General features: G+C 36.9%; 2 protein-coding genes across 3 annotated transcripts; both read left to right on the top strand.

Moving 5' to 3' along the window:
- Nucleotides 1–696: 696 nt before the first annotated feature.
- LOC103724118 (heat stress transcription factor A-2b-like) lies at nt 697–5231 on the top strand. Of its 2 annotated transcripts, XM_039114311.1 has the most exons (3): nt 699–1293; nt 1387–1661; nt 3877–5231. In XM_039114311.1, exons 2-3 carry the CDS (start codon nt 1452–1454, stop codon nt 4660–4662), a joined length of 996 nt encoding a protein of 331 aa, XP_038970239.1. In that variant the 5' UTR covers nt 699–1293; nt 1387–1451; the 3' UTR covers nt 4663–5231. The 2 variants fall into 2 exon arrangements, with proteins under 2 accessions (XP_008813499.2, XP_038970239.1); XM_008815277.4 differs by having other exon boundaries at nt 697–1661.
- A 1640-nt stretch (nt 5232–6871) lies between these two features.
- On the top strand, nt 6872–26635 carry LOC103697098 (dymeclin). Its single transcript, XM_039114309.1, has 18 exons — nt 6872–7310; nt 8519–8758; nt 9186–9249; nt 9335–9464; nt 9552–9696; nt 13911–14168; nt 14255–14339; nt 15375–15477; nt 15790–15915; nt 15985–16098; nt 16952–17070; nt 17256–17343; nt 17456–17548; nt 17645–17734; nt 17852–17971; nt 18118–18209; nt 22935–22989; nt 26190–26635. Exons 1-18 carry the CDS (start codon nt 7124–7126, stop codon nt 26217–26219), a joined length of 2139 nt encoding a protein of 712 aa, XP_038970237.1. The 5' UTR covers nt 6872–7123; the 3' UTR covers nt 26220–26635.
- The last annotated feature ends 1341 nt before the right edge of the window (nt 26636–27976 follow it).

Below are 27976 nucleotides of genomic sequence, written 5' to 3'. Positions count from 1 at the left end.
ACAGATCCATAGTTTGAAATAAGGTGCTATCAAGTCACGCAGAAACCACCATGAAAACCCATTGATAATTTTATAACTATCCTTATTCATCTCAAAAAATAGTTTTAAATTCCCAATATTAAATAGTCACAAAATAATGGTTATTATAACAACGTTATAACGAAAAATAATAGAAAATAATGAAGTCATTTTCTTCCTTCTTTTGTTATTAGTTAAAATAATCTATTTTTTGGACAGTGCAATCATTATTAGAGAAAATTTAAAATAAATATTTTGTTATTTTAAATGGTAAAAGAGAAAATAGCAGCCGTTTTTATGTCATAACATTTCATTGTATAAGAGAAACAACAAAACTAACGAATCATAATGGCTATTACATTCGTATTATTTATCTCAATAATATAATAAGAGTATCTAAAAGCATTATAACTACAGTTTTAACTCATATTTCAATAATTTAAAGCTATGGATGGACTGTAGAATTCTATACAAATTTACATAATTTTTTTTTTGAGAAGATAAATATATCATATCTTTTAATTTAATCGAATATTAAAGATTTTTTTACCAAAAAAAAATTTAACATGAGATCAGCGGATCCCTATAATAATAATATCTCCTCGCCCAGCTCTTCATCTAACCTCCCCTGGTTCCAGAACCTTCTATCCTCCCCGCGCCCCCGCAAGCCGACACCCGACAGCGGCCAACTTCACCCGCTCTAGAACTTTCCATCACGAAATGGTGCCGGATCCCGTTTCCCTTTTCTCCCCTCTCTAAGAGATTAAGACGCTTCCCGGGTCCTCCTTCTCCTTGGGCATCATCGCTCTCCTCCCATTACCCCCGGAGCCACACGAATGGAATATTTCGCTAAGCTCGACTGTTCTCTCCTTCAGCGATCCCTCTCAATCCAATCATAACCGCTGTTACCGGTCTGATAGTTGGTTTCCGCTTTCTTCTCCCCTCGACTTCCTCTCTCAGCTGCCGTGTCGTTGTGCTCTCTCTGTGTCTTCGATTTCTTTGAAGTGAATTGGACTCTCGGTTTCTACTTGTGCTTCTCTGTTGTGGAATGAACCCGATTCTGAGTTTCCATTAAAACGCAGCTCTATCTCGTCATCTAGACCCCGTTTCTGGAATCAAAATCCCAGCTTTATCTGTTTAGTTGAATCAAAATCTCAACTTTGTCTGCCGTAATCTCTCCTCCGTCCGTGAATCCTCTTCCAAGTTGCTGTTTCTTTTGTTCTTTATTATTTGCTTTCATTCCAGATTCCACTGAAACCCAGTTCAATTTCGCGGGTTAGATCCCTCCCTTGATATCAAAATTCAAACTTAATTTGTTTGATTGGATCAAAATATCAGCTGTCTTGATGAATCCGGTCTTAAATCCAGTGAAAGAGGAGTATCCGGGAACGGTGTCTGGTTCTGATGATAGTATATTGGCTCCTCCGAGGCCTATGGAGGGGCTGCATGACACGGGACCGCCGCCGTTTCTCACCAAGACATACGACATGGTTGATGATCCAAGTACCGATCGGGTGGTCTCGTGGAGCCGGGGGAACAATAGCTTCGTGGTCTGGGATCCCCACACCTTCGCAACATCTCTGCTTCCGAGATACTTCAAGCACAACAACTTCTCCAGCTTTGTCAGGCAGCTGAACACATATGTAAGTATTTGCAATGCAAGTCATTCAAGTTGCTTTTAGGTTCTCTACTGCATTGGAAGCTATTAGCCAGTGCTGCTGCTTCAAATGTCTTTTATCTACCTGCTTATCAGGGTGAGGGTGTTTTAGAAGGAATGATTTAATTATTTCACACCAAATGTCGAGTTGTTGTCATGATTTTTGTTTGGTTCTATTAGATTGGAGACTGGGACAATGTTTTTTATCCATTTGTTCTCAATGTTGTTCTTAATTTGGCTTTCTGGAAAAGGAAAATGGAATTGGCAAAACATGAAAGTAATGTCTTAGTGAACCTGGGTTGTAATTTGATTACCTAGAGTATCATATTAGTTGGACTGACTGTCCTAATTCTTCTACTATTCTTCAGTAAAACTTAATTTGATTAGAGCCCTAAAATTGAAATTTTGAAAATAGAATATATATGTTTTCATGAACCAAAAAATTGTATTAAGAAGATGGAAGAAGGAAAAAAAATAAGTGCAGAAAGATAGACACCGCTGCAAATGAAATAACTTGCCGTATGAATGTGACTGAGGGGGATGTGGTGAAGTTTTCAGTTTGTCTGTGAGCTTTTGAATAGCTTGTAGTTTTCCACTATTCACATTTTTCATTTCAATTCAACTGTTCAAGATCCTCCTTTGGAGTTTCCACTGCATAATAGTTGAATTTTCTATTCAATGAGCGTTTATTTGCTTAAGAGAATGAGATTTCTTTTTTTTTTTTTTTAATGCTGAGTTTGTATCACTATCATCTCTTCTGATGGAGAAAATGGAATATAAATTTAGTTGTTTGAATCCATGATCTTCATTAGATCATGTGGTTGTAATTTTTATTTTTACTCTGGAAAAATGGATACTTGAATGAGAGAAACAGTGATGCATTATCTATCTGCCAATTGGCTAGTTAGATTTTTTTTGTTTTTAAAAGCTTCCCTTGTTTTTTTTTTTTTAAAACAGTACTGCTAAGGGACAAAAATTAAAAAAAGAAGAAAAACAAGGAAAAAACAAAGGAAAGAAAGATGTATACTCTTGCATATCGAAGGAATTACTATGTGAATAACACTGACGTTAAATGTAGAGCTATCTACGGAACTATTTGCTGTATTCTTCTGCTCATGATATTTTATGGCCTTCCACTGGTGACCATATCAATTAGAACCATCTTTTATATGTTTACTACATTAGGTATACTGGTTTTCTGCTGTTTTCTCTTTTATTATTGATATTGTATATCTTCTAGCATGAGTGTGATCTCCTATTGAAAAAACATTTCTATTTCATATGTCGAGTTCAGCATTAGTACCTTTTTGAATTAGCAGTAATTAGTAAAGGTATTAATTTAACTCTCTTAATTTGAATCCAGCAATCTGTAACTTTGATCACATATTCACAATTTTCCTATTTTCACCCTCAGAAACTAGGCACTAGGATGGGGAAAATGCTAAGTTGTCTGTTTAACGGGCCTTATTTGTGTAAGTTGACATTTTTGTGCTGTGATTGTCTGTAATTGTATGATTTCTATCAATAAGCTTTAATCGGTAGGAATAATAGAAAAAAATAATTTGAGGAAATAATCTGTTTGTTATTTGTGTATACAAAATAACTATAGAAGAAGATGAAGGAGAAGAAGAAGAAGAAAGAAGAAAAGAGAAGAAACATATGGACCCTTGCAAAATGAAATGACTGGCTATGTGACTCACGCTGAAAGGTAAACAGTAAACTGGTGTACTTGTTTATAACTTTGTCTATGTGCTTCTGAATGTTGCCTTCAGCAACTGGTGGTCCATCTTTTTTAATGTGCATACAAAATAATTATAGAAGATGAGGAAGAAGAAGAAAGAAGAATAGAGAAGAAATATATGGACCCTTGCAAATGAAATGACTTGCTGTATGAGCCAGAATGAAAGGTAAACAGTAAACTGGTCTAATTGTTTTTACTCTGTGCTTCTGTATGTTGTCTTTAACAACTGATGATACATCTTTCTTAAATGTTACTTCTTTGTGGTTACTTCCATATAATTTGTTTAAAGAACATTTATTAGGGCCTCTGTCAATCTCAATTTATGTTTATGAATTCTTGTTGGAATTAAACATCTAGAAGAAAATGACATTTTTTTTTGTTTGTTTTTTTACTATATGGGAAGTGGTTCTCTTGTCGTGCATTTGCTCACCAGTCCTAACTAGGAATCTGGTTCCTGCAGGGCTTCAGAAAGGTGGATCCAGATAAATGGGAATTTGCTAATGAGGGATTCCTCAGAGGCCAGAAGCATCTCCTTAAGACCATAAAAAGGAGAAAGCCACCTTCTCATCCTCCATCACAACAGCAAACTCTTGGTCAATATCTCGAGGTTGGACGGTTTGGATTGGAAGGAGAAATCAACAGGTTAAAGCGTGATAAGCAATTGTTAATGGCAGAAGTGGTAAAGCTAAGGCAGGTGCAGCAGAACACCAAAGCACACCTTAAAGCCATGGAAGAGAGGATACAAGGGACAGAACAGAAACAGCAACAGATGATGGCATTCTTAGCTCGAGTTATCCAGAACCCCAACTACCTACAGCAATTGGTCAATGAGAATGAGAGGCAAAAGGAGCTTGAGGAAGCCATATCTAAGAAAAGAAGGAGACCAATAGATAGAGCACCTGAGAATGATGACGTCGGAACGAGTGGGAATCAGAAACTTGAGATGCCAATGAAGATTGAAGTCCTAGAATCATTGCAAGACCTTAACCAGGATGATGTCTCAGATTTGGAGAGTATGGCAAAGGAGATTCAGGGAGTGGTGAGAAGCAGCATGGAGAGCTCAGAACACTTAGAGCAACAAGAAGACAAGTCAGATGGGGAGCTGAATGATGATTTTTGGGAGGAGTTGCTAAATGAAGGGCTTGGTGATGAGAAAGTTAGATCTGATATTGAGGCACAAAACAATGAGGATGTGAATGGCTTGGCTGAGAAATTGGGTTTTCTGAATTCAAGTAGTCCAAGATAGATAGTGTGACCTATAAAGATTAGGATGCTCAGCCTGTCACTGGCTCAAGTTGCATTTGATTCAATTGAGCCTCATTGCTTATTCATATGCGATGATATAATCTCCATTGTGGTGACATGGCTTACATGAAACTAATGTTGATTTTTCGGACTGGACAATTTCTATAATTGGTAGAATAGGCCAAAACAGGAGGAAACCGAAGGCATCATATTCTATCTCAGTATGAGGGACTGCAAAGCCCTATGCCCTGCCTACTACTTGATTTCTATCTCAGTATGAGGTTTCAATGGAAGGATTGGTAGCAGGCATCTGACAGTGATGCAGTCTAAAATTAGGGGCTATGATCTGGCAATTACCCTGTAAATGCTTGGCTGTAGTTTAAGTTGGTAGTATTGTAAAGAATGATCGCTAATATACAATATTAATCACTTCTATTTTTTGTAGTACAAATTTATCAGTATAGTATTATATAATCACATATTTCTTGTGTTTCTCCTCTAGACAATTTTATTTGTAAAGAAAGAAAAGCTTGTATAGAGATGATACTAGTTCAGTGTATTCTTTGATTCTTTGTCTGGCTTCTGAAGTTTTGAACTGCTTTCAGTAACTTGAACTGGTTCAAGAACATGCAAGCTTGCAGTATTTTCTGAATATGGCAACATATCACGATGTGTGATGAGTTCCTTTTACTTGTTGAAAAATGTGATGAGTTCCTTAGCCGATAAAAACATGCATTGGAAACCTAAAAGCTTCAAGTTGCGCAGGAAGGTTTGACTTTTGGTTTACTAGTCTTTGCTCCTTGGTTGTGGAACTCTGGCAGCCAAGCACTCATCTTGGAAACGTAATGGAAACAAGATACCGTAGGCTGCTATATAGAGCTGAAACCAGGTTGAATACAAATTGGATGCTAATATATTTATATTTATATTTATTTTACTTAACAAATATAGATATAGAGAGAAATATTAGTTGGATATAAAAAGTTATATTTATATTTTTTTAAATAAATATGGATACAAATTAGATATAAGTCATATAATTAAATTTTATAATCATAAAATAAAAATTATTACTAAATATATGGTAGATTAATTAATAGCATATTAGTATGGTTATATATTTTTGTTAAATGTTCATGAGTGCTATATAAAATTAAATAGAATTATAAATAGATTTGGATATTTGAATATGGAGTGGATAGATATTTATTTATATCTATATATATATTTTTGACAGATATGGGTACAAATTATCAAATATGGATAATAGTTGGTTGTTCACTTTTTAATTTATATTTGGATATATTTAAATATGGAAATGTCAAGTCAAAAATGACCTTTGCTAAGATGTGAGTATCTCTGATGGCTATTATGACAAGTTAAAACTATAAAATGCTTGCATTAGAACTCATGTTCCAATATTTTGATTTTAATGTACCAATAGAATTAGTTCATTAAAATATAGTGTAATTAATGTGAACTGAAAATTCAGATAATTTATTGCAGGCATACAAAAAGAGATAAATAGGGTAGGAAGAAGATTCGGGAAAGGATATATCTGGATTTGATTTGAGACAGATTTGACCATTTCCAACATCTGCCTCGGATCTGTTGTATGTCGGCGCTACATTAGGATCGGGATGGGTACTTGATGAGTTGGATTAAATTTCAACCCCTATGAAGTAAATGATCTTTAATTAGGATCGGGATGGGTACTTGATGGTCGCCGCTTAAGTTAGATCACGTACCAAACTCACCAAACATACCAGTCAAAGCGTGTTCATCAGTCAACCTATACCGCAACCGTCATACTTTGTTACCTTCTACTTCGTGAATATGATAGTTGACCTAATCCACTAAATCAAAAACAAAAGCCATCAGAACCGTCCCTCTGATGTCCTTCCTTGGGTCTATTCAATCAACGGCCCAAATTCATCGCAATCTCAGTCCAATTAGCCCAATGTGACCCGGTGACGCCTCAGTGTCTAAAACCACACCGACTAAAAACAGCGGCGATTACTAAAACAAATCCTAATCATCCCCGGGCTCGGATCCAACCATTGTAAAAAGACTAACACATCCTCCTCTCCGAACCCGTCGATGCCTACCGGTCCCAAAAAGTCCAAGGGCATTTTAGGCATTTGGTGAACGGAGCCTTCCCCAACGTCACCAAAGCCCTCTGAAATCGGCACCTCTAAATAAGACGGAAAAGCTAAAAGAAAATTGAAGAGAAGACAAAAAAAAAAAAAAGAAAAATTCTTTCTTTCTCTTTGCTTCCTTTGGAAGTCTACCTTCTTTCTCTCTCTTCGGCTTCTCTTCTTATCTCCCCCCTCCGTCTCTCTCTCCCTAAGAACCCTCACGTATGATCTCGTTCACCGTCTCGATCTCATCGACGATGGGCTTGTGGCTGTCACCGGTGATCTGAGAAGGGGGCTAGGGTTTGGAATTTGGTGCGCTGATCCATGGGAGCCGTGCCGTCGACGCCGCGGAGGGGCGTGCCGCCGCGGGACACGGCGGAGAATCTGATCGGGGCGTTCGTCGGGGAGTCGCCGTACCCGCTGTCGTCGGAGTTCTGGCAGCAGCTGCTCGAGCTTCCCCTCACCCACGGGTGGCCGCAGCACAGGGTCCTCCAGGCCTGCCAGAACTTAGGTCAGCTGTTCGATCCGCATTCCCTTGTTTCTTTGTGGAAGAAAAATTGGTTCTTGAAGTTGGGGTTCTTGACAGATTTGATAGCCCTTTAGGACTATAAAATGGTGGTTGTTTAGTTGGTATTCGTTGATTTACGAAATCTTGAGATTTTTGGAGATCTGGGTTGCATCCATTGCACGTGACTATCAAGATATTGTGGTATTTGAAGTTGTGGTGACTTTTTGCTTGGTAGGGTCGTGGAAAGATTGAGTCTTTGAAAGATCTGGTAACTTTGTCGGTATGGGGTAATTGTTTAGTGATGAAACATACAAATTGTAAGAACGTAATAGTTGCCATTGTCTGTGAATATCATGGCTGGAGGAGACTGTGGTGGCTTATTGCTTGGTGGGATTACGAAAAGATCGGTCATTGAAATATCCGGCAGCGACTTCCTGTAGTTTATAGATGGGTGATTACTTTGTTCAGACGTTGGTTGTTTTATGATGGAGCGTCCAACTTGTAGTAATATCTGTGCCTATCCAGAATTTGTGTTTGGTGGGGAGAGTGATGAATATCCAGAACTTCTTTTTGGTCCAGAGGGGCGAGCAGTGGGATGGCCTGTTGCTTGGTTAGGCTGTGAAAAGAATCTTTGTTTGAAAGATGTAGTAGCTTTCATCTATAGTTCTACTGATGGATGATTGTTTAGTTAAATTTGTTGTTTTTAATGACGACGCATCAAATTTCTAGGAAACTAGATTATTTTTTTAATTGCATTATTAAGATATTCATGCTTGATGAATAAATGTGATCTTTAGTTGTTATATTCATCATTCATCATTGTGTAAGAGAAATTTTTTTCTTTCAAGGAGTTGAAATCAGCATTCATTAATTTCTCTCTTTGTATATATGCATGTTTATTTATAATTCTGGGCTTGCTATTGTGAAGGAGTGATGCAAATTGTATCAACAGATGCATGAGGACATTATAATTTTATAATTTTAATGATTAAAGGGCAAAGGTCGAGTTAGCCATGTCTGTTAAACAATCTACTTAATGATAAACTGCAAAAATATTTTGTCTGTTCATTGAGGGAATTTTGTTGAGTGCATATTTTTAATTTTATCTTTTTTTTCAGACTCAAAAAAGTTGTTTTCTATCTCATGTCTGTTTTTATTTAATGATTGCGGCATATACTTATGTTATATATGCTTTTGTTGTGCATATGCAGCACAGAATAACTACCAGACAAGACATCTTGCAAAGATTTTGATTCATCTGGTCTGGTGCTTGCAAGATTCCATGTCAATTTCTGCTGGCTCCCCTGCAGTGTATAGAAAGGCTGTCAATGCTGCATACATATCATCTGTATTTCTCAAGTTCATGATTGAAAATGCGAAAAGTGATAAGTTTGAAGAGCTGTGTCTTGACCTTGCTAAAGATGAAAAGGGCAAGCATGATTTGCCAATTGGTAATTGATCCTCTGTTATTTGATTTTTTGTAATTATCTAGTAGTATTATTGCTTGGATATTACTCAAGTAAAAGGGCAAGCATGATTTGCCAATTGGTGATTGATCCTCTCTTATTTGATTTTTTGTAATTATCCGGTAGTACCATTGATTGGATATTACTTAAGTTTCAATAATAAGTCATCAGTAAGTTTTTAATTTATTATTAACTCTGTATTTGGTTCATAGACATCATAGACCCTTAGGTAGTTCCATGTTTCCCAGAAACTATTGATATAGCATTACTGCCTCAATCCACCCTCCACCTTTCTAGAAGAATCCTGTTTGTCCTTGTGCACTTTTTTCCCACACGTGGATTCCTAAGTGACTGTTCAGACTTCTATTGTCAAATTGAACTTTGGATCTTATAATTTGCTCATATGATGTAGAACAAAGTGTTGAAGCTTTTGTAATGCGAGGCATGCTCTCTTTTATTGGTGCATCAGATGTAAGGTATATTTTGGCTTCTTTGCAAGATGTGGTTATAAACTTTATTTGTCTGTTGTGCTTCTAAATTCTAGTTGTACTTTGTTGCAAGTCCTCAGTCATGCCTACTACATCATGAACTGCTGAACTTGATGTTGGTGGCTATGTCAACTCAGCTTTGTTCTGGACCATCCCCAGGGCCAAAAGATGTGCATCCATGCATAGATGCAGCAATGCTTCAGGTTGTAGCAGATGGATATAATCTTGTTTAATCAAGGGGTAAAACGTGTACATAGCATTTGAATTTTCTTTTCGTTTTCCTTTTGCAGGATAGTGCTGTGGTTGCTTCTGTAGTTCGCAGACTGCTGTTGAATTTTATAAACCGACCACGCATTCCTTTTAATGGTTCATCTTACCCGATTATTTCTGAAGGAAGCCAGCCTGGTGTTCTGCAAAGAGTTGGCTCTGCAGCTGGTATGATGATTCTATACTTGTGAACATTGCTATCCATAAATTTTATATTTATCCCTTTTTTCTATTACCTGTTAAGTACATATAATTTGTTATACCACTTACTGTGTGTTGCAATCCATGTTATTGTACAATTATGCTTATCAGCAACAGTGGCTTTAACATTAATGTTGTGCATAGTGAAAGGTGAAATTAAAGATATTGATACTGGTCTTCCTGCATTAACAATTTCATTCTCTATTATGCTAGGAGAACATTATATCTGCACATGGTTTCACATAAGTATGGTCTTAAGGATTATAGTAAAAAGCAAGGTTTTAGGGTTAAATATGTGGTGAATCATTGTGCCAAAGTTACTAATAAATGACTGGCTGTGAAGCATGGACACATATGGGATACATATAGGACATGATATGGCAAATCTTGAAAAAGTAGGGCATGATTATAAGCACACAATATGTATGTGTATATATATATATGTATCTATGTATGTGTTTCCATGCCTCTTTTTTGAGACCTCGAAATCTTTCTATGGATTGCTTCTTTCGCCTCTTTCACTGTCACTACATCAATATCGATATCATCAATAAAATAGCCTTTAGGCATGTCATCCAAGAATTTGTTCGGAAATACAGTAATGAAAGGAACATAGGAGTTTGTCGTTAAGTATTTGACCAAACAGGGTCGTCTAGGTTAAGTTAAACATTTTGGTCTTAAGTCAATCCGTCCTACTTGGTAGGTGCAATCAATATACAGAAAGAAGCGAATCGAGAAAGTATGGAAAGGAAAGAAGTGAATTAAGAAAGTATGGAAAGGAAAGAAGGGAATCAGTTGGCTTAAAACCTTTTTGCCACTTCGAGATAAAATGCTTTTTTAGCAGGTTCGGTTCCAGACTAGACTGCCATAGAGAAAAAGCCTCTTAAGAAAAAAAGACTTCTGGACACTTGGTGCCACCTTTCGCCGCCACATTATATTAGTAACCAATATAGTTCCTCGCTCGATCTACCTCCATCTAATTTGCTTTATGAGGATTTTTGTCCCTTCAGGCTGATGCCCAAGCACTCTCGGTCACTACTACGGGAGTGACGAATCTTCCTCTCCAACTTGATTCTATAGGGCTTTGGTCAAAGACGACCTTACTTAAGGGAGGGACAGCAGCAAGTAACTAGACTTCTTTTGCTTTTGAGACTCGCCATGATGAAACTTTGCTTGGAAAAGATGTCCGCATAAATGGCTTCTCACAGCAAGAACGCAATAGAGGACTTTTTGGGTTTTAATAGATCCGAATCCACAGCAACCAACCTGAAATTTGAGTCATTTCATGGACGTATATATTGAACTCATAGTAGTACCTTGAAATTCAAAAGTCTTACTATGGCTGAAGAATGAGCGTGTTCTTGGGTCATTGTAGAAACATAAATAGGGTTGACGAAGGAACGAACAACTTTAAAATCATGTAAACATATCATATTAATTGTTCTATTTCCTTTTTGGGATTATTTTTATTTTAAAAAAGAGGGTCCACTGTTGTTAACCGAGGAAAGCATGGGACTTGAAAAGAGGATGGGAGATAGGGGAACTCCAATAGGTTTTGGCTTCCCTAACTCTCCTTAGAAAGAAGATCCGGGAAAGACCTATGCTATTGACCGACCCTTTCGTAGTTACTGCAAATCAATAGGTCTGTCATTTTTCATGACTTCGTATCTTTCTTCCTATTTCCTAGGAGCTTTCCGACAACACGAGAGAGTGGATTTTATAATGGATGCCTGGGTGCAGCGCTCTGACTTTAGTCTATCAGTCTTTATTGAAACCGGAGATTTGGCCCAGCTTGTACAACTGCCTCCATTTTGTTCTTAAAGAGGTGAAAGGTGAAATGGTGATAAGGTTCATGTAGAATAACACAATAAATTTGGAATTCCAAGTCAGATCACTTCGGATAACGGGCTGTCCTTCAAAAGTGACAAAGTTTTTCATTTTGCGAAAAACTATCGAACAAATTTGAGGGACATTAGACGCCAGCTTAGACCTTGGTAAGCGTTTCTTTTTTAAAACTTCAGCAGATATGGAGGCAAACTGAGATAAAAGACAGGTTTCAAGCACAATTCAAGTAGAAGAGAGAGAGAGAGAAAGAGTCAAGACCAGCACCGCAGAAGAGAGAAGCACTTTCGGTAGTGAAGGGAAAAGAACCGAGTTGCAGTAAGCGGCAGCTAGTTTAGGGTTCCATTTGCTAGCTTCACGGATAATTTCATTATCTTCCCGAGTAGGATTGGTCATTGTATCACCATCTCCCACCTATCCCACACATTCGATCAAGGTTGTCACTGCGAAGCTATAGTCAAGGTGCATGGGGTCTTATCGTCTAGCTGTTTGCACTCTGCATCTTCACAAATGATTCAATTTCACCGGGTCCATATTCGAGATAGCGGGGAAGTCGTTACACCATTCGTGCAGGTCGCTACTAATGCGATAAGGAATTTTGTCACCTTAGGACAGTTAGAGTTACTGTTGCCATTTGCTGGTTAAAGGCCCACTACTTCTTCATTCATAACCTATTGATTTGATTGATCTCCCTTTCGTATTCATTCGACCTGAGGCTGAAAAAAGAGTTTTCATAAAAAGAAAGGTTCTTTTATGCAATGCATGATGGGCAGGCCCTCCTGTGGATCTCATGAGCTCCCTCCTCTGTCCGAGGTCGATTTCTCAAAGTATCGAAATGTTAACATCCCAATTCCTTCTTGACAGATGCACTATAAGATCCGTTCACCACATAAGAATTCTCAATCATCCCAATTGTTGGCTAAAAAAACAAGTTAACATCTCTTCGGATTCCATAACTTTAGATACATTCTAGATGTGGGGATCCAAAAGCAGCCAAACTCTACCTCTTAGGCTGAAGAGAAATAGGAAGTTTTACTGGACTTCACCTGTGGTCTCAAAGGATGATTAATCAGATAGCGAGTGCCATTGTGCCATTAGGAAGCCGTTATATATTTATCAACTTATAACAAGTAAATCAAGGCTCACTGGAAAAATCCTTCCATTGCCGTCAAATGACCTAGCCTCCCCTGTTTCTTCCACCGTCCGGGCTCCCTTTCCTCCCTATGCTCCGCCGGTGCATGCCTACCATGCTTCGCGCTTGTGGCATTTTTGCTAGACAGTCTTTGCCAGTAGTGCCATCCACCCGCAGGTTGTCTGTATGGGCGTTGTATGTAATAAAAAAAGCATCCACAAAGTGTAGTAGGCTAGCAAAATATACAGTTCATACTTTATAAGATAGCATTGACTTTTACAAGCTCATTGTTAGTCATTATTCCATGGATCATACCCATACTTTATATTTTAATGCTAATATTAATGGACCATAATATAGACCCTCCCCCTCTTTTTTGGAGATTAGGGAAGTATCTAAAGTGTATTCAGGAAGTATCCAGAGTGTTTTTTTATTTGAAGGATAGGATACTTAACGCAAGTATCAGACATGTATCCAAGAAGTGTCCAATAAGTATCAGCATCTAGTATGGATACGATACTGCCATGGCATGCGATTTGAAGTATCTATGCTTCCTAGATGATTGGCACTTACTCTTTATCTTGGTGCTTTCCCATGGTCCATCTATTGGTCTTCTTGTGGTGGAATGAATCAAATACAGATCCTTTTCTTGATCTGTTTGTTCTGTATACAAGTTTATGTTCGTCACAACTAATTTTATCAAACCTTCTTTCATACGTCATGTCCTTATCTTCTTGGAAGAAAATTGAGAGGAAACTTTTGGAAGGTATTTATGATATAAGTTTTACTGGCTCACTTCGCTGATTGGGGATTGGTAGTTCTATACATCATTCGGTTCTGGTGTTAAAACAACTGGAAAACTTGTAAATGGAGTCTGCTAACCGAGTGGGTTGAAATACTTGGAGTGGAAATAATGTATAACGCATAGAGCCATCAAAGCTAGACATAAGAAGAAAATGGGAAGGTGAATTGCTAAACTACTCTCATGGTACGTTGCAACAATGCAGTGGAACCACTAGTGGTTGTCAAAAGCTTGGCATACATAGGCCTGAAGTTTTATGTAATACTTGTATCCTATGTGCATAGCAGAATAACAGCCCAAGTCTCTAATTGGGCTTTGCCTGCTTGTGGATAATCTCTTTTCTTTCTTTTTTTTTGTCTGAAAAGATTCTAATCTAAACACATATAATATTTTTTGGTTTTGCAGCAAATTTTGTGCTACTGCCATATTACACTTTCAATTATCTGGTTAGTTCGGGTGGTGAAGGTTCGAGAAGTTCATTGGCCGATAATAGTCTGCTTGTTTTGCTTATTCTCATACACTACAGAAAATGTGTTGCTGTGGATGAGTCTATTGCAAAAAATGATGTGGAGCATGCTGATTCTGGTACCTATTCGAAAGGAAACTCTTTTTTTTATGACAACCCTTACTGCAAGGCGCTGGAAAATGCTAGAGATATTGAATGTAAGATATATCTGTTATCTGCATGTATTCAGTTTTCTTCTGTCAGAACATTGCTACAAGCTAAAGAAGTGCATATGTGCTTGCAGTTGATCGTGTTGATATTGAGGGGAATGCACAGAATGGTCCACTTGTGAGACTTCCTTTTGCTTCCTTGTTTGACACTCTTGGGATGTAAGCATCAGTCATATTTCTCTCTGGTTTAATTTCTAAAGATTATTGCAGACTTGAGTTTCTCTTTTAGCCCTAATATTCATGTGCTGTTTGTCTATTTGGTCTTCACTCTTCTTTAATGGCATATTTGGTTGTAATTCCTAAATAATATTTTTAGTCCATATTACTTTCATGATGGTTTTGACTATTGTTATAAGAGAAACACAACATTCTTTGTATGGGTGTATGTATTCCAAACATCATTGATAGCTTTAAATAGAATGATAACAAAGAGTTAAAATTGCAGAAAGTTGCTTTACTTAATATAGGCATTGCATTTTCCGATGCCTTAAAATGCACTCTCAGGCTTTAAATTTTTCTTTTCAATGTTTTCTCTTTTGGCTTTAATTTTCCTGCTGGAACCAGTTCTTAGGATATTTGGTACAATCCAGCTGTCTGATGCTGATTTGCTGAGTTTTTATATTAATATTGTAAAAATGTGCTAATTTAAACAACTTATGAGTGGATCAATGGTAATCTTGCATTATAGAGTTTGCCCTCCATACTCTGAATTATGGAATTTAAGAAGGTCCTTAACGTCCTCCATGATTAATTTATTCACAGATTATCTAATAGTTGGTAAATTACATATATTTTATTTATGAAATTTTAAATATTTAATGGCCTTTATTGTCCCTTATTTTTTTTAATTGCTGACTATAATATGCATCTTATTTGTGCACTGCCTTTGTTTATGTTTGTTTAGAATTCCTTTACCTTTTACTTTTGTTTGGGATATTTCTTGTTTTGTTTTCTAAACTTCCCTAGTTTCTAACAAACTTCCTGCCATTCCTTAATTATATTTGATGTTTATTTCACTCCATATTATTTCTTTTTCTTGACTCTGAACTAGTGACTTCGCATATTGTACTGGAAGTTGTGGAAAAGCAATCCTGTCATTTATTTCCTTGAATACGAGTTTGGAAAAAGTCAGACATGAATTGTAGCATTTACCATATTTCACTTATATGTCTTGTAAATGTTTGATGTTACCAGGTGCTTGGCTGATGAAAGCTCTGTTCTGTTGCTCTATTCATTGGTGCATGGTAACCCTGACTTTTTGGAGTATGTTTTGGTGCGAACTGATTTGGATACACTTGTATGTATCTCAACAAACCTACAACCACATAGTTGTGTAACGATGAATTTTACATACATTATGTTGAATTTCTTAACAGTTAATACTTGGATAACCCCCAACTAGTAATTTTCCAAACCTTCCCTTCTGGTTCTATAGTATTGGTTTTTAAGACATGCTTCTATAGTAATTTTCTTATTTATACTAATCACCTTAAGCTCTTGCATATCCTCAGCATGTAATAATTGTAATTGCTGTGCATTTTTGAGCTTTATCAAGTTCATGTTATTCTATACTGGTGGAGATGTATTTACAGCTGACTGTGATCAACAGCTGATGCCAATTCTGGAAATGCTTTACAATGCTTCAAGGAGGACATCTAATCAAATCTATATGTTGTTGATTATCCTTCTCATACTTAGTCAAGATTCATCCTTTAATGCCAGCATACATAAACTGGTAAGACTTGTTTCCTACTTCTTGTTTAATTTCTGCATAAATTGGTACTTACTTATTTTGCATCTACAGATGCTTCCTAGTGTTTCATGGTACCAAGAACGCCTTCTCCATAATACTTCTCTTGGCTCCTTAATGGTTGTAATACTAATAAGAACGGTGAAGTACAACCTCTCCAAGCTGCGGGTAAGGCACAAGATGCTCTATTTGCTTTCCTACATGGACGATTTTGGCTCTATTATTCTTGGAAAGATAGTGGTAGATGTTAACTATAGATATCCAGTAAGAAAATGTTACTTAAAGTCTTAGACACCTAGATAGATAAATCTCAATTTTTGAGTACTCCAAAAATATATGGCACCACCTCAGTATATGAGATTATCTAAAAAATTTTAGTAGGTCATAATTCATTATATAGTTTATGGCACCTGATCCTTTTTCTTAGTGTTTTTTGTATTTCTGGCATTTATGGATGATTGAACACATACTGCATGATGCAACATGTTGCATGAAAATCCTTGATGCTCTAGAAATGAGTTCTCATTTTTTTGTGAGCAATATGCAGCTCTACTTACAGCTAGGGAAGTGTTTGATTGGGGACACCCGAGGTGCAACTATTGGCCCTACAACTGTCAATCTTGCCAAATGTGAAACAATTTTTGTTTAGAGTGTGCAGAGACTTTTAGTATATTTTTTCTTTTATAAAATTCTTCTCTATTATAAAGTAACAAAAAATAGTCATATGACAAATGATACAACAGACCAGTCAAGTTATCTGATAGTTGCATCTCTATGCATGTTAGCTTGGTATGATATGCTTGTGTCCCACTTCCCCTCTGCCATGGATCTCGTAGGTTAATGCACTATGCTTTGAAGACACTCCAGCATTCGACATCCAATCCAAAAATCTGCTGAACTGTGTTGCTTTATTCGATGAAACTCTTCTGTGTGAATTTGATTTTCATTGAAAATTCTAGAGTAACTAAATTGGAAACCTTAACTTATTATACTAACTTGATAATCTGTGAAATATAAACAGGATATCTACTTGCATACAAATTGTCTTGCAATATTGGCAAATATGGCTCCTCATGTTCATAGGTTAAGTGCTTATGCTTCACAGAGGCTGGTTAGCCTTTTTGACATGCTCGCTCGCAAGTATGCTCCCTTCTTTCAGCCTTTATTTAAAACAGCTTATTCAGCAATTTTCAGCTGCTAATCTTCTCTCTCTCTCTCTCTAAACACATTCACTTTTTCCTTAAAAGGTAGAGGGGACTCTTTTATGTTTTTAAGAAGTAATTAATTTGTCATGTCACTCCTTATCTCATTCAATTCCTTTATAGGTATACCAAGTTAGCTGAGTTAAAAAATGACAAAGTTCAAAAATTTGCTATTGATCAAGTTGATGGGGGCAGCATAGCAGAAGATACGGTACTCTTCTCTGTCCTATCTGTATCAATATCTTAGGATATATGCCAGAGCAATGTTGCCACATGTTTTATACTTGTGCTTTTCTACTGATAGCCGTTACGTTTTGTTGCAGTCAACGGAGCTTCAAATTTATACTGATTTCCTAAGAATCGTCCTGGAAATTCTTAATGCAATTCTTACATATGCATTGCCTCGGAATCCTGAGGTATCGTGTTATACAGCTATTTGCTTTGCCTTTTTCAAATGAAAAACTATTAAAATAGTTGCATTTATGGTAATGGGTTTGCTGTGTTTGAAACAGGTAGTATATGCGATTCTGCATCGACAGGAGGTCTTTCAACCATTCAAGGATCACCCACGGTTTAATGAGCTGCTTGAAAATATATATACTGTACGTTATCTGTGTTTTATGTTGATGTTTTGCTCATTATTTATTCTAATAATAGTCATTTCATTTTTGTTGTTGTTAGTTAGTTCCTCTCTGATTGATATTGATCGTATCATGCAGGTTTTGGATTTCTTTAACAGTCGCATGGATATGCAGCGAATGGATGGCGAATGGTCCGTTGACAAGGTTCTTCAACTCATCATTATTAACTGCCGCTCATGGCATGGTGATGGGATGAAGGTAAAATCCAATTCAATGCTTTGCTATTAAGCATGAACCAAGAAAACCAGTCTATTGTATAGGGACTTAATTTGGAAGTTCATTAAATTCTAAATACTGTTTATAAATGTTTAGATCTTTATGCTCACATCTTTGGAATTTGGCAGATGTTTAATCAGTTACGCTTCACCTATGAGCAAGAGAATCATCCTGAAGAATTCTTTATTCCATATGTATGGCGGCTAGTTCTATCCTGTGGGTGAGTATTGTATAAGCATGCTCTCTTTTACACTGTATTTTGGAACTCAAAATGTTGTAGGTTTACCATGCAACGATTTTAGTTATTTATGCTTAAGAATTGTTGTTATCTTTGTTATTAAGAGGTATTGGTGCATGATAAAATCATGATATTTTGTGAAAGCCCTAAGAATCATGGAAACAGAATTTGCTTTTTTGAGTTGAATTTTCTAAATTCTTGCTTTTCTCTAAGGCTGCAAATGGGTCGGGTTGACCCGTGACCCAACCCGACTAGACCCGTTTAGACCCGATCCGACTCATTTTTAAGGACGTGTGGGGCCGGGCCGGGGTCTCAAATTGGACTCGCTCTATTTTTCTGTTCAGGTCTGGGTTTACTGAATCTCGATCCGACCTGACTCGTTATTTTTGGGGTCAATTTGGGATCGTTTACCTAATGACCCGATCCGACCTGACCCAAACCCGGATTATCTATTTTGGGCCTGTAAGCCCACAGCGATTCAATGATTCTATATGTCTTCCTTTATGGACAAAGACTACATGGAAATAGTGATAGGCCCTATTCAAGGTGGTAGGTTTTTGGATGCCAGTCTTGCTAGCCTGGTAGCAACTAACTGCTCTCTGGTCTGTCTTGCCACCCTCCACATGGAAGAGGATGAGTTAAGGACTTAAAATGTGGTATTCAGTTGGCTGTTTCCTTAGAAATGACCGCAATATTTAACTTTAAATCCCATTGAGTGTGATTGATTGGACAAATGATTGGATCGCTCTGCCATCTATCCTTCCATTGCACTAAAAAGCTGCACTTATTGCTTGGTGGTGAATGTGAGACCAAGTTACCCGTCTTCCTCTGTTCTTTTGATGTATTTATTTTTTTAAAAGAAAACACGAGGCTACTATATTTTAGATCCTTGGAAGGACCCTATGACATGCAAGACCTGTCTGAGTGAACCCACAAGAGCCTCAAGAAAGCTATAGTTCTTCTGAATTTACTCATTATATCTTATCCTCACATATCCACAACTATTATAAGATGGTGTTCTTTGCTTTTCTTTTTGTCATTGTTGCATTCACCAGCATGATCTGACTCAAACCCGAACTATACTCAAATTTTTTGGATTGGGTCCAGGTTATACATGGACCCGATCCGACCTGAATGACCCATTGGGTCAAAAATTATAACCGTGGATCTGACTCGATCTTCTATTGGATTGGGTCTGGGTCTAAAATGAGGATCCGAATAATGAACCTGGTTGGGTCCGACCCGACCCATTTGCACCCCTACTTTTCTCTCATTATCATTGTACAATTTTCCGTTTTAAAATTTCTATTTCTAAGAGCATAAAAACTTCATAAGTTATTTTCTCTCAAAATTTGAAAAGATTTAAATCTAGGATAAGGATGAAATCATTTTTTGGGAATTCATAGACCTTTAGACTCAGCGTTTGCTTACTGTGAGATTGTAGTGAGTGAGTTTTTGAAGCCTTGTCGGCTGTAAGTTACAAGATGTGCCTTTTTTTGGTTCTATAAGTACCAGAGAAGAAGTCAAACAGACTTTCTTAACACCTCTCTAAATGCTAGCAAGGTATATTATTTAGGTCCTGCTTAGTAGTTTGAGTGCCTTTACATGAAGCACCTTGTCCTATTGCCCATTCTTCCCTCCCTGTTGACGATCTCAAATATGACTACAAACTTATTTAGCCAGGCATATAGTTTTTAAAAATTTTGCTAGATCCTATTCCAGCTTTCAACTGTGCTCTCACATCTTCCTGGCTTAGAAATCCAGTCTGTAAACCTTATCATGCTACTACTAAATATATGGATTACTTGAGACCTAAAACTTATTTGTCAGCTCTATATTCTGACTAAAAGAATGGCATCTGATATTGTCCTTTCAACAACTTTACTTTCCCTTTTAGTCTCTCTTTTCATCCGTTTAATAACTTGGGAAGCAGCCTTTATTTTGAGAGAAAGCTGACCCCTTTTCGATGTTCTAGAATGCACTCCAACATCTTTATTGTTTTAAAGGATGATGGATGAAAAAGATCTAGGACCTTCCCTTTTGTTGATGTGCAACCTTACCCTTGTCTTCCAAGTTGGGATTGGAACAAGGGACTTGCTGTCCTTAGGCACTTATGAAGAGTTGAAAGTTGCAACTTTTATCGGTGCAAAGCTGCAACTAGTTTCCCTAACATCTTCATTATTCTGAAGGATATGGTTGAAGAAAGATGTATGACATCCCTCTTGTTGAGATGTAACCTTACCCTTTTCTTCCATGTAAGGCCTTTGCCCTTGATTATAACTTCGGTCATATCATGCTTCTCCAATAACTTGTATATTTTCTTATAATGTCCTCCATGATAGCTTTGAGTTTTGTCTTTGTCCCCTTCATTAGCTCTCTCAATCCAACATCCAAGATTGGACATAATATGATTTTTTGATGTGAACTGTTGTCCTGGATGATAACAAATAAGAAAAAATTGTGGATGAGAGGGGCGGTACCGACTATTTCTGAACTATGAATGAAATCTTGTCACGACTGTGACTTTTTTGGTTAAAACACTGTTTAAGAAAGGCTGAAAGAGATCCACTAGCATTAAAAAAATATATGGTAGATAAGTTAAAGGAATTTTTTTATGGGTTAGTCACAAGTTTTTGCAGGTGGAAAATCAAGATATGGACAAACAGTTCAGATCTGCCTTCTGTAGGATAGTTCAAATTTTCATGCAGCAGGGGGGGGGGGGAGCCTGCTGCAGGAGGGAAGCTTGCAGCAGGTAAAACCTGACTTTAGCGACAGAATTTTGATCTGTCTAATCAGACACAACAAATATTTTTTCAGCACATAAGAAAATACAGTAATGGAAGAAGAAAGAAGTAAAATGGCATTAAAGGGGGAGAGAGGTCATACTACTTTATGAAGCAGCTCAATCACCTAGTTTGTAAGTTGAGCCCTTTCAGGACTCTACCTATTATGAAATAAACAGCAGCGAAGGCAGCATTTTACCAATGGATGGGTCAAGGCTATGATGTCAAGTCGTAACTTGCCTTGTTGTAATGATGATTTTTACACATTATAATGGTTGCATTGTATTTAGGGTTTGATGAAGTCCAAATTCAATTGTGCCACAGTTAAAAATCATGGTTTTGATGAATATATTATAATTTAACGTGTCGATGCTATAGTAAGGGTTGTAATCTTGTGACGCTTTGAACTGTTGAATTTTAAAGCAGAAGCTACTGAGTGTACGCAACTGAAATATCGTTAAACTACTAAACTTTATTGATGGCATCACTGCTCTCTTGAATTAATTTATAATGAAGTATAAAAAGAGTTTTTGTTTGTTTGTCAATAGATCAGGGCATTTATCATCATCATGATTGAATTGAACTATCTTATTTTGGGCAGTTAGCAATAATCTTTCTGTGGACGTCTGGAAATCTGTTTCATGAACAAAATTTTATGGAACTCCTCCATAGTACTAGAATAGAACACCCCACTCGGCCCCCTCCTCGCACCCCCCCCCCCCCCCCCCCCCCCCCCTCTTTCCTCCTCTTCTTCAGGAAAAATGCATATGTCAAGATCAGAATCAACTTCCCTCCCAAGGCACTGTGATTTTTTCTGCTCAAGTAATTCTTAATTTTTGTTGCATCGAAAAGGTAGCAGCAAAGGAAAAAAAAAGATGCGAGGACCCATGTGAGCATGTGTGCAGCCCCATATCTATTGTGCGGAGAGATCTTAGGAACTTATGCAGAGCCAAGGTACCTAAACAATACCTTATGACTAGCCTTTATGGGTAAGTGGGTCATTCCAAATAGTATTAGAATGGGCCCAGTCCATGGCCCATGTGGACTAGAGGAAGGTTTGAGCATCTCTCAATAAATGACTGAAACTTCCTTTAGTGAAGGTTAGAAAATAGTTTTTTTCTTGATGACAAGTTCCGGGGAATTCAGGTGTATGATGTGTTGATGTGACTAGAGACTGTTTATGGTTGCCATAAAGAACTATATCTTGTTGAAATTGAACTTACGTTTTAAACTAATCTAGTTTTTGAATTTGCCATCTTTTCCTTGAGTCTGTGATCCCTGTTAGGATGTGGACCCATTTAGGGAACTCCCTATTCTGGTCTCTTTGCCCCACACCCACTCACCACTTTTGGACCTCATAGGAGTGTAGGTTTGATAGATTTATGGCGTCTCTTCAACATGTAAAGTTGTTTGAACATATAGATGTGCACGTCCCTATAAGTATAAATTCTTATTCTTGTTCAGCTAAACATTCTAGTTTGTACAATACAAAACTTAATATGAATGGTGCAGCAAGAATTAACAGGTTGCCCTAATTGCCCTAGGTTCCCATTCTGTTCTTCCCATTTTGATCTTCCTTCTTGTAATGCAAACATATTCACACATATAAAAGGTAAAGTTGTTTGAATATATCTGTACAATCCCTTATGTAAATCTTGATTATTTCAATGGTGTGTATTGGTTGACAGTGTATGTTCTTGTTTTTGGGCATTTGCTGACAATATGAGTTTGTATTGATAGTGATAAAACTTAATGTGAAGGGTGTGATAAGTATCAATAGCTTCTGCTTGCCCTACTTTCCCTTTTGTTAATTCCATACCTGATTATTTCATGCACAGTCGTAGTTTCATTCCTAGAATATGATTTTATGTGATGCCAAACTGCAAACTGACTTATTAGTTTCCGCTTGCTCCTTTTGATGCAGTTTCACTTTCAATTATGGTGCCATAAACTTGTTTCATGTGGATTTACCTGGAGATGTAAGTATTATTTTGAAAAGGAAAATGTTTATTTTTTAATTTTTCTAGAGCTAAAGTGGCAAACCTGATTAGAGACCTGATATGGCTTTGAATGGAATAAATGGTTAAGCAGGATTTTAAGTCCACCTCTTAAGATGTCTTTTGGCTATTGTCTAAATTTATAGATTTCTGTTTAATTCTTTTACTTGTCGTTAATGGAGTATTGGTAATGTTATCAATGGGCTATGATATGGTAGTATTTACTCTGTTCTCTTATGATCTCTCCCTCAAGCAGTCTGGCCTTGCAGGTTAATACATTACACCATATAGATGATCTGTCTTTTCCTGTCTCTACAGATAGTAAAGAAGCTATCTTTTGGTTTTTAATTTTGAATTTGTGCAAACTCATCATACTCATATAAGCTAGACTGCAAGAGGGGGATGAACAGGAAAGAAAATGAGGGAGAAGGCAAGATGCATTAGCAAAAGGGAAACAAAAAAAAAGGCAAAATGGGTTCAGTAAATAGTAGGACAATAGGAGAAAAGGCAAAGATAACACAACACTGGAGAGGAACGAAAAGAAGGGAAAAAGGTGAGACACATGGTTCAGGCTGTTAAGCCCTGTGCCCCTTCTTATTCAACTAATAATTAGATCTTCCCCCCCTAGGTGTCTAAATGGCCAAGCTAGACCCTTCGGTGGTCATTATCCTGGCTGTTTTCACAGGTCTTAAACCACGATTGAAGATTGATTATAAAAATGTGTACTTTTGGCCTGGCTCACATGATCAATCACTCAACAAGACATTCATTGTCAAATGCCATTTTCTGGTAGGTTTAGTTCTGTGCTTACAGTACTTTCTTTTTAATTTGTTGAACAACCATTTCTAGATTCTATTTTTCTTCTCTTTAAAGTTAGGTTCTCATTAATGTGTAAGAAAAACAATAAAAAAGAAGTTAACTTGAGTATATGTACAAATACTAATACATAAGCGGACAGCGATGTCTTGATCTTCAGAGTTGGAGTTGTTTTGGACCATCAAGTGTTAATTTGAAGGCTTGTGGTTTTGTGGAAGATCGTTAATTCTGACAAAATTCCTAAAGAGAGGTAGGAGGTGGGAAACCATTGGTTTTATGGTCATGAAAGTGGATTTTTTATTCATTTACCATGATTATATAATATAATCATGGTAAATGAATAAAATTATATAATCATGGTAAATGAATAAAAAATCCACTTTCATGACCATAAAACCAATGGTTTCCCACCTCCTACCTCTCTTTAGGAGGTGGATTTTTTATTGTGCGTTCTTGTGGACTGGGATGCTCACCTTCAGAATCAATGATGGGCCATCTAAATTCAAGATCCGAACTATTGAACATGATCTACATATAAAAATTTATAGAAACCAAAATTTTAACCTATGCATCCAAAAGAATGGTATCAATTGCACTAGTGTAGTAAAATATATGAGAGGACACAAATTGAAAAATCCACTTTAGGGGTCATGATTTGCGCATCTTAAAAAATAGTTAGATTTAAATTCATCAGGTTTTGATGATTAGATCATAGTAGAACATATTATCATGCTATTAAACTGTCCATTTTGACACTACTTGATGATTAAGTTAGAAATCACCAAAATACATGGATTTTGGTTTTTATGCTTTTTTTATATTGTAGATCATGTTCAACGGTTTGGTTCTTGAATTTAGATGGCCTATCATTAATTTTGAATAATTGAAGCTGAGTGGTCCAATTTCCTGGTCGCCTCCTCAGAGCGCACGATAATTTCTTTCTCTCTGTGTGTGTGTGTGTGTGTGTACATACATGAATGCATGCATGTCCATATGTACATGCAGACATCGGACATTTGTACATACATACATATGTACGTCCATATGTCATAACTTCACGATCTCCATTCATCTACTTAATTTAACTCATTTTTCTCCCCAGTGTTTTCTTTAAAAAAATCTCGCAATCTGTGATTTGATCCACAATCAGATTCAATCTTTATCCATTTATGATGTACGACTTGCTCTTGATCCTGACAATATTTCCTGTATGGAATGCATAATAAACTGCTTATGATAGAAATTAGGACATCAACATGAGTACATGCAGATATTCATTGATGCATCATGAGAACTTTTCCACTGGGATAGTTACAGATACATTGCCCATAGATATCAATTGCCATGAAAATCACCAAAAATCGAAAAATGGCACATAGGTATTGCAGAGATTTTGCATCTGTCCAGAGATTGGATCTACATTGATCTAAGGAGGCTTTGGCTAAATAGATCATTGAAGTCTCTGATGTGGAAGACGTAACCTTTATAGCAGCAATAGCAGAGTAGGATTAGTAAGATAGTTCATTTTTGATATTATTTGATATCGAAACAATATCTTTAGTTTTTTTAAATTAATGTAGACATATTTACTGACACAGTATGCAACTAGGATGTCTTTGTATTGAGTCTTTGTATGAGATCAAGATTCATCAGGAGATTAAATAGTCAGCAAAAGGTTTGAAGAAAGAAAAGGTGGGGGATAATTCTGCTTTATTCAAGAAACTGTTAACATCAACTGAGGTCAATTGCTAGTTTGATTGTTTTCAATATCAATTTAGGGAGTTAAACACAAGAGGGAGGGGGGAAGTTTACATAAATATTTGTATACCATCATTATATTCTCTACTCTTTTCTTTTACAAATAAAATGTGCATCCATTTCAGACGATGTACTTCACCAGGTGGTTCCTTACATAAGCATAGCCTTCAAAGCCTGAATAGTGAACTCAATCTCCATATGGAGTGGTATCACTGAAGGGATAGTGTGGTCTAAAGACCTGATTGTCAGAGTGATGCAAATTTTAACAACTAATGAAAAATAAGATTATGTGTGGAGATACAGCCGTATGGGGATTAGGGAGCAATTTATAAGAACACCTCATTTTTATTCTGGAAGGTCCAATACTATCAAGTGCCAAGTGAGATAATTCAGGTAAAGAATGATGTAGGCTATTACCAGCATCTGGAACTAAGACCACTGTGTATATGGATATATCCATAGGGAGTGATTTAGAACAATGCCTTGCAGTCTTTTCTGGAGTAATTTAGGCTATCGCCAAATTTGTATGTTTGCTATTTCCAGACGAGATGAATGCCTTTTTGATGTTTTCTTGGAACCCAGAAAACCTGACATGATCTTCTTAACAGGATTCTCTTGCTGAGGAACTAAATGTGTAGGGTGCTTGCTTGCCTTCATTGAAAAATATATGAAGAAACAAGGTGCTTGCTGTCCCCGGCATGGTCCTGATTCTGTATTATCTCAGAAGTCTCTGATGCATGATGTACATACGATAGTAGAAAGCATTCTTGTCATTCTTTTTGTTGATATTACCTTAATTTCATGGTGTAATTTTCGGAGCATGGGATATAGATATCGGTAAATTGAATAAAAGAGCATAGTTGTGGCATGCATAAAGGAGAACCCAAAATCTGGCAGCACTGAGCTGTTTTAGCTCCATGTATGACCTTTTCTTTTGCAATCCTTGGTCCAGCAGCTTTTAGGTGGCATCCAAGCCCCTTTTCTTGCTATTTTGATGGGATTGGACTGAGTTTTCTTATTGGACAAGACACAAATGATGTTGATTTTGTATGTACAATACATCATTGATCTCTTTTGTGTGTGCTGTTTTGTTTTTTTGGGGTGTGGTGGGGATCTTTTCTGATTGTTTCTTCGTAACTTGCATGTCCTGTGAAATCAGTAATTTGTGCAGGTCTCTCGTAATCCAATCGAAGGGAGGAAAGAAAAATTGACTGATGTTGTACAAAATACCACTGGACTCGGAGCAGCATGGATGTTTTTGGTTGATAGTTTCTTGAGGGGCGATCTAGTAATCAGATCTTTTTTTTTAAAAAAAAAAAATTGACTGCTTTTGTATGGTATCACATCAGTGAAGTCTCAACCCAAATCACCGGATCTTATGCTATTTTGTGTGCTGTTCGAAGCCCTGCATATGATGGTGGAAGACCTTTCCCATTCTGCCTGCCTGAAAGCTTCCTGGGCTAGGCACCAAGATTATCTGAATGTGATATTTTCAAGTAGCTGGCATTTGTGAGGAGATTTATGAGAAATACCCTGCAAGAAAATTGAATCAGACTCGATTATATCTTGTGGATGCTCTGTCAATGATTTCTTGATTCTACAATGAATATCTCCAAGTTTGGCGAGTTGTACAGGTATAGGACTCATTGGCTCCAAACACAATTTAGATGGAAGCGGGAATTCCCCCCCAAATTTTGTTGGGAAAAATTCTGGAAAGGGAATGTGGCTTGGATCGTTAAGTGTAGGTTGATATAGATTTGGATGATTGGTTATTGTTTGCAATCACTAATTTTTCTATCAAAGATTTATATTTAGTGTGTAGTCCTACTCATATATATACTAACCGAAAATGATGACAAACAATCAAATTAGAATAACAACGCAATCACTTGAGAAATTCGGCTGTTAAACTAAATTGCATATTCCACTATTAAACATTTATATCAGGTACCTGATTACAAGTCATGCAAAGTGTTCTCTGTCTTGAAATAAACCACTTCAGCTTGTTCATGCTTTCTCCAAGATACCGTTCTCCGATGTTCTTCAATGTGCAAAACGTTCTACGAGGTTACTGAAACTTGGTGTGCAGCACTTTTTTCTCAATGGTTCCTGCAACCAACCAACCATAAAAGATATGGATTACTAAATGAAATATAGAGAATAATACCTTTCCTCTCGTGAATCCATTGCCTCCAAAAATAACCGAGTTTCTGATCTGGAATTGTACGGGCAACAAAACTCAGCACCCTGGGTACGCATGGATCTTGGAAGAAATCGTGTGGCCTAAAACTTATAAAGGTGAAGCAAACAAAGCATCAACGCTCTTTCATACAAAGTTGTATCCGTTGCGGCATACATATCATCAAACTGCTATAAAATAGCTGCTTAAACTTGC

This window comes from Phoenix dactylifera, chromosome 16 (genome assembly GCF_009389715.1).
Source record: "Phoenix dactylifera cultivar Barhee BC4 chromosome 16, palm_55x_up_171113_PBpolish2nd_filt_p, whole genome shotgun sequence".
In the NCBI taxonomy this organism is placed as follows: domain Eukaryota; kingdom Viridiplantae; phylum Streptophyta; class Magnoliopsida; order Arecales; family Arecaceae; genus Phoenix; species Phoenix dactylifera.
This window is presented reverse-complemented; position numbering and strand designations above follow the sequence as displayed.

Coding starts and splice junctions, on each gene's coding strand:
- LOC103724118 (XM_008815277.4), top strand. CDS start 1,365: ATGAATCCGGTCTTAAATCCAGTGAAAGAGGAGTATCCGGGAACGGTG. Junction 1,662..3,876: donor TCAGGCAGCTGAACACATAT/GTAAGTATTTGC, acceptor TGGTTCCTGCAG/GGCTTCAGAAAGGTGGATCC.
- LOC103697098 (XM_039114309.1), top strand. CDS start 7,124: ATGGGAGCCGTGCCGTCGACGCCGCGGAGGGGCGTGCCGCCGCGGGAC. Junction 7,311..8,518: donor CCAGGCCTGCCAGAACTTAG/GTCAGCTGTTCG, acceptor GTGCATATGCAG/CACAGAATAACTACCAGACA. Junction 17,972..18,117: donor GGCATGGTGATGGGATGAAG/GTAAAATCCAAT, acceptor GGAATTTGGCAG/ATGTTTAATCAGTTACGCTT.